Genomic DNA, 7,353 nt, shown 5'->3' on the forward strand with positions numbered 1-7,353 from the left:
TATGAACAGTTACATATTTGAAAATAATAAGTATATATATATTATTTATTATCAATTTATTAATTAGATAAAATATTGAAATACACTAATTTATAATTTAGTTACAAATATTTTTTTGGATATATTACTTTTAGTTATGAAATTTTTAAAAGATTATTTACTTGAATCTTATATTTTTGAATTTGAATCTAACAAAAAAAAATAAATGATGAAATATTATATAAATATAAATATAAAAAATGTTTATAATAATATTTTTTTTCTTTACAAATCCTATTACAAACAATAATGAATTTGTTTGTTGTAAAAAATAAATAACAAAGTTATATTACATAATTAAAAAGAATTATATATAAAACTTATATATTAATTAATAAAATAATATTTTTTTAATTTATTTTTTTAATTTATTTTATTAATTAATATGTATGTTTAAAACATATATTACATTTATCACTGTCTTATTTGTCCAAATTTTGTGAGTTTTTATACATATCTATATATATATATATACTCTCTCTCTCTCTCTCTCTATATATATATATATATATATATAACAAAAACAAAGTAGCGAAACATTTGCAAGCGTGAACAATGGAGAAATTTTGGATCAAAATGAACGTTTTTTTTTTTCCTAACAATTTTCCCATTTTTAAAAAAATGTTATTTTTAATTTTTTAAAATCAACTTTCCAGAATTTTGTTTGTGGCCTCTAAGAAGTAAGAAGTGAATCAGCATAGAGAGCCAACCACTCTATAAATGTTGTCGTGCCATCCAATCATGTGAACTTCAATCTCAAGCAAAAGAGAAAAACTCCATCATAACTCTCTCTCGCTACATTATTGCTCTGTTCTTATTTAAGATTGTTTCTCACCAGCAAAACTATATGAATCGTTACTTGTTCACAATGTTTTATGCTTTGCTCCTGCTTTTATTGCATTCCTCAGAGTTGGAAGAGGCAAAGTGCATAGAGAGGGAGAGACAAGCACTCCTAAACTTCAAACAAAGTCTCTTACATGACTATGGAAAGTTGTCTACATGGAGTGAATATGATAATGATTGTTGCAAATGGAAAGGCATTCAGTGCAACAATGAAACTGGTCACATACAACTACTTCATCTTCATGGTTATCGGTATGCAAATGCACAATATTTGAGAGGTCCATTCATCAATCTCACTTCATTGATTGACTTGCATAACATTCAACATCTCGATCTCAGCGGTAATAATTTTCTGGGGATTCACCTCCCAGAAGAACTCATGGGCTCCTTGGCCAACTTAAAATATCTCGATCTCTCAAATTCTCTATTGAGTGGCATGATTCCATCTACACTTCGAAATCTTTCACAACTACGATATCTAGACCTGGGCAACAACATGCTTCTTCATGGACCAATTCCTTTTCAGATTGGGAATCTCAAACAGCTACAACATCTTGATCTTGGACACAATCATCATTCGGGAGAAATCCCATTTCAATTTGGGAATCTCAAAGAGCTACAATTTCTTAATCTTGCAAGTAACACTCTTTCTGGAGCTATCCCTTTTCAGGCAGGAAATCTTCCTCTCTTGCATACTCTTCGGCTGGGTGGCAATTTTGATATAAAAGATAAGGATGCAGAGTGGTTCTCTAATCTCTCTTCCTTAACGACTCTTGAATTCACTTCATCACACACACTTAGTGCCTCTCGTCACTTGCTACAGACTATAAGTAAGTTAATTCCAAACTTAAGAGAGATGAGGCTTGCTTATTGTTCTCTCTCAGATGCGGATATCAAATCTTTGTTTTATTCTCATTCCAATTTCTCCACTTCTCTTACCGTCCTTGATCTTTCTTCTAATCTGCTAACATCCTCATTTCATTTGCTATCCAATTTTAGTTTCAATCTTCAAGAGCTTTATCTTTCTCATAATAAGATTGTTTTGTTATCTTCTCATTTTCCAAATTTCCAATCTCTTAAGATCCTTGACCTCTCTTATAATAATCTTTCATCATCAATATTTCAAGGTAATTTTAATTTTGGATCGAAACTGAAAGAGCTTAATTTAGCAAACTGCAGTCTTACAGATAGAAGTTTTACTGTTTCATCTACTTCCACAATGAATTCCTCATCTTCTCTTCTCTACCTTCATCTCCCCAATAACTTGCTGAAATCATCCGGTATATTTCATTGGCTTTTTAACTTCACCACCGATCTTAATACTCTTTACCTTAGTGGTAACTTGTTAGAAGGTCCGATTCCAGATGTATTTGGAAAAGCAATGAACTCTCTTGGAGATATTGATCTCTCCTATAACAAACTACAAGGCAAGATTCCATCTTTCTTTGGGAACATGTGCAGATTGCAGAGCTTATACCTCTCAAATAACAAGTTGAATGGGGAAATTTCTAACTTCTTTCAAAATTCCTCATGGTGCAACAGACACGTATTTCAGACTTTGGATTTATCTTATAACCAAATTACTGGCAAGATACCTAAAAGCATCACATTGCTATCTGAGTTGGAGGATTTATCCTTGGAGGGGAATTCTTTAGAGGGTGACGTCACTGAATCTCATCTTTCTAATTTTTCTAAATTAGAATATTTGTACTTATCACAAAACTCATTGTCTCTAAAATTGGTCCCCAGTTGGATTCCTCCTTTTCGATTAAGATCTTTGAGTGTAGGATCTTGCAAGCTAGGCCCGAGTTTTCCTAGTTGGCTCAAGACTCAAAGTTCCTTAACCAGTCTTGATATATCTGATAATGGGCTTAATGATTCCGTACCAGAATGGTTTTGGAACAACATGCAAATTTTTTCCTGGTTGAATATGTCTCACAATAATCTCACTGGTACTATTCCTAATATACCATTGGAGCTTCATGGTGGACCGTCAATAATTTTGAATTCAAATCAATTTGAGGGCAACGTTCCGTCATTTTTGCAACAAGCTTCAGAGCTGTTGCTCTCTGAAAATAAATTTTCGGACTTGTCTTCATTCTTATGTGACCAAAGGACAGTTGTAAAGTTGGCCATTTTAGATTTATCAGAGAATCAAATAAAAGGACAACTTCCTGATTGTTGGAAATCTGTTGACCAATCAATTACTGTTTCTTGATTTAAGCAACAATCAATTGTCAGGGATGATTCCTATCTCCATGGGGACCCTTGTTAAATTGGAAACTTTGATTTTAGGAGGCAATAGTTTAATGGGTGAATTGCCTTCAACACTGAAAAATTGCAGCAATTTATTTGTGCTGAATGTGGAGGAAAACTTGTTGTCTGGTCCAATACCATCATGGATTGGAGGAAGCATGCAACAATTGATAATCTTGATCATGCGAGGGAATCACTTCTCTGGAAATCTTCCTGTTCAACTCTGTTCTTTAAGGCATATTCAAATGTTGGATCTTTCGAGGAATAAGTTGTCAAAAGGTATTCCAACATGCATAAAGAATTTTATTGCAATGTCTGAAAAAAGCATAAATGAAAGTGAAACATATAGTCGTATATATGAATATGATTCGACTTACTATGAAATTTATGGTCCCTTCTATCTTCAAGACTATATGCTTGGCATCACATGGATGTGGAAAGGATTGGAACAACAATTCAAGGAACCCGAATTGAATCTTAAGAGCATTGATCTCTCATGTAACAATTTAACAGGTAAAATACCAAGAGAGATCGGATATTTGCTTGGCTTAGTTTCTTTGAATTTATCGAGAAACAATTTGAGTGGAGAAATTCCTTTTGAAATTGGAAATTTAAGTTCACTTGATTCCCTTGACTTGTCAAGAAATCATTTTTGTGGGAGAATTCCATCTTCTCTCACACAAATTGATGGTTTAGGAAAATTAGACTTGTCACACAATTCTCTCTCAGGAAGAATCCCATCGGGAAGACATTTCGAGACCTATGATGCCTCTATTTTTGAAGGAAATAATGATCTTTGTGGAGAGCAAGTTAACAAAAGTTGTCCCGGAGATGAGACAATAGTGATGCCTCAAGAACAAGTTGTGCATGATGAAGATTCTGTTTTCTATGAAGCATTGTACATGAGTTTGGGGATAGGATACTTTGTAGGCTTTTGGGGCTTAATAGGGACAATACTAATTTGGAAACCTTGGAGAATTGCCTACACGAGGTGCTTGAACAGAATTACAAACTGGCTAACGATGTAGTGAATGTGACTAAGTTCTGCCAGTGGTTCAAGGCTAGGCTAGCAGGTGCGTTGTAACCTTTGCTTTTTATATTGTTAAGTTTACTTACTACTGCAATTATTAATATAATTCTTTATCCTAACTTGACTACTTTATTACCGCTATCATACACAATTATTACTTACATTGCAACATATTTCTTGATTTCTTGTAATATTTCATGTATCGTTTTTAATTTTATATCTTCCTTATGAAATTGCCAAATTTGATTCTTAGTGAGTCAATTAATTTTGTGGGAAGCTTTACTCATGGTAAAACCAGCCTACTATGGGTTCTCATGGACACACAAATATATAACTCCCAAATCACATTGGTGTGTCTGTTTGCACTTATTTTCTTATGCTTCCACCAACACATTTTGAACCATTTCTTGTCATACATGTTATTATAGCCATACTATTTCAACATGTATGAGTTCCTTTATCTTTGATCCATGCCTCTCAGTCTCAGATAATGGTAATTATTTTATTACTCAAATGAAGCGATTACTTTTTAGCTTTTGAAGTAGTTAGTTGATGAGTTGAATTCAGAGAAATTGACTGGATTTCACAAGAGTGTCTCTAATGTTTGAAAGTTCTAAAAGTGTTTGTTGTATCCCTACAACTCTGGTGGTTCTCTAAGTCCAATCAAAGGTGGAGGTCTAGGGGGGTTAAATTTTTCAGTCCCCCTAACTCACAACTAATTGAAAAATGTTGCTATCCTTTTTAACTGTTACTTATAATTTAATTCTATGCTAGATGTAGAACATACTTGAAATTTTGCTTTCCAACTAAATGTTGTTGTAGGAAGCTATGAATTAACTGCTTTGTGGACAGCTGTCCCTATTGATGCGAGGATGGAATCTGGAAGAGGTGTGTTTCTACATTGGTGGTCAGAATTTGTAAGTGTCCATTAGATAGGAGGTTAGGAGGGCTAATTAGTTCAGTTTTGTATTCCCTATAAATAAGCCCTGTGTCAAGTAATGAGGGGAACTTCAGAATATTTTGTAAGGTTTCACCGTGAAGGAGAAAGCTCCACAAAGGATATATTTGTATAACATGGTTCTTGGTTTGTAATCAATTTTCTGTACTAAAGAGAGGAAATTCATAATCTTTTTCTGTGTGCAATTGTTCTTTTTTATGCTTTATCGTTTCATTCTCTAAAACGAAGATCCTAGCCATTACACTAGACTTTTTGTTTGTGAAGTCTTAAATGTCAGATCTGAAAACGAGAATGAATTTGTTAAAAGTAAATATCAAATTTGGAAAAAGTTCGGAGAAGGGGAGGTTGCTTTGAAAGGTTCAATAAAGTTCTCTGAGGCAAATATCAAACTTTCACCAGCTTGAGCACCTTCATTTAACATGCTTTAGTTTATGAAGTGAGTTCTTACAACTCATCTAAAAAGATTCAATCTTGGAGAGCTATTTGTAAGCGTGAAATCTGTTGTTGCTTTCAGAATTGTTGTAATGAAAAACATTCATTGTGATTGAATTTTATTAACAAGAATATCTACATTTTTAACTTCTCTCTATTAATTAGCATACCATGACTCACTGGTTCAAATAAGGATAACATTTCCATCCATCATATCAAATGAAAATATCCAAGCTTTGTCAATCATCATACATAAAGAGAACTGCAAGTATACAAATTACAAACCGCTTTGCGTCAATTACCATAACAACTTTCTCGAACCCATGTTCCATCTCATCATATATGTTTAGTAAAAATACAATGAGGGCCTTCTAGAATCTAGGGTACATAGAGCATGTCTAGGTTACAAAATGAAAAGAGTCTATATAGGTGCATGATGAAGTACACTTGACCAAAACTACATGCTTAGACCAAAAGACATGGTCATGATGATTCAACCCACAACCAAGAACATTACAGCGGACCTCAACACTGCCCATAACCCACCAAATCCAAACAAAGCAAAGCTCACAGCAGCCAGAGTCTTCTGAGAAAGTAGAACTTGAAGAAATTTCAGAAAGCGACATAACCAACAGAAGCCAGAGTACAAATATAGAGGTTGAATCAGAACCAGCATCTCCTCCTTTGAGAAGATCCTGCAGAGTTGCACCAGAAAGATATTCTTCTTCATTGCACTATTTATTGTTGACTGATGCTGGTGAGCCAGAATACTTCGATGAGGCTATACAGGGGAATGATTCTGTCAAGTGGGAGTTAGCAATGAAGGATGAGATGACATCTCTTCAAAAGAATGGTACTTGGTCGTTAACTGAATTGCCAGAAGGAAAGATGGCTCTACAAAACAAGTGGGTTTACAGGCTGAAGGAAGAATCTGATGGCAGAAAAAGATACAAGGCGAGACTTGTGGTCAAAGGATTTCAGCAGAAACCAGGAATTGACTTCACAGAAATTTTCTCTCGAGTTGTAAAAATGACTACCATCAGAGTCATACTGAGCATTGTTGCTGCAGAGAATCTTCATTTGGAGCAGTTAGATGTTAAAACTGCATTCTTGCATGGAGATTTAGATGAAGATATTTATATGACTCAGCCAGAAGGTTTTAAAGTTTCAGGCAAGGAAAATCTTGTATGCAAGCTTCATAAAAGCTTGTATGGCTTGAAACAAGCACCAAGGCAGTGGTACAAAAAATTTAATGAGTTTATGCAAAACTCAGGATTTAGCAGATGTGACATGGATCATTGCTGTTATGTTAAGAAATATGTTAACAGTTATATTATCCTTGCTCTATATGTTGATGACATGCTAATTGCAGGGCCAAATATGACAGAAATTAACAGGCTAAAGCAGCAATTGACAGACCACTTCGAGATGAAGGATCTTGGTCCAGCTAAACAAATTCTTGGCATGAGGATTTCTAGAAACAGACTAGAAGGAGTCTTGAAGTTGTCTCAAGAGAAATACATAGAAAAGCTTCTTGACAGATTTAATGTTGGAGATGCCAAAATCAGGAACACCCCTTTGGGAACTCACATGAAGCTCTCAAAGAAGCAATCTCCAGAGACAGTTGAAGAAAAGGACCACATGTCAAGAGTACCATATGCATCAGCAGTTGGGAGCTTAATGTATGCCATGGTGTGCACCAGACCTGACATAGCACATGCTGTTGGAGTTGTCAGTCGATTCCTATCGAATCCCGGGAAGAAGCATTGGGAAGGTGTAAAGTGGATATTAAGAT

At 34.5% G+C, this 7,353-nt stretch overlaps 1 protein-coding gene across 2 annotated transcripts; it reads left to right on the forward strand.

Annotated features, from left to right (window-relative positions):
* Positions 1-278: 278 nt before the first annotated feature.
* LOC145959101 (receptor-like protein EIX1) lies at positions 279-5,311 on the forward strand. 2 transcript variants are annotated; one of them, XM_083077233.1, is made up of 2 exons: positions 279-4,661; positions 4,991-5,311. In XM_083077233.1, the coding sequence occupies exon 1, from the start codon at positions 887-889 to the stop codon at positions 3,098-3,100; it is 2,214 nt and encodes a 737-aa protein (XP_082933359.1). In that variant the 5' UTR covers positions 279-886; the 3' UTR covers positions 3,101-4,661; positions 4,991-5,311. The 2 variants fall into 2 exon arrangements, with proteins under 2 accessions (XP_082933359.1, XP_082933354.1); XM_083077228.1 differs by having other exon boundaries at positions 279-4,211.
* The last annotated feature ends 2,042 nt before the right edge of the window (positions 5,312-7,353 follow it).

The sequence above is a fragment of the Cajanus cajan genome, chromosome 1, assembly GCF_000230855.2.
Source record: "Cajanus cajan strain Asha chromosome 1, NIPB_CcT2T_4, whole genome shotgun sequence".
NCBI classification, from domain to species: Eukaryota; Viridiplantae; Streptophyta; class Magnoliopsida; order Fabales; family Fabaceae; genus Cajanus; species Cajanus cajan.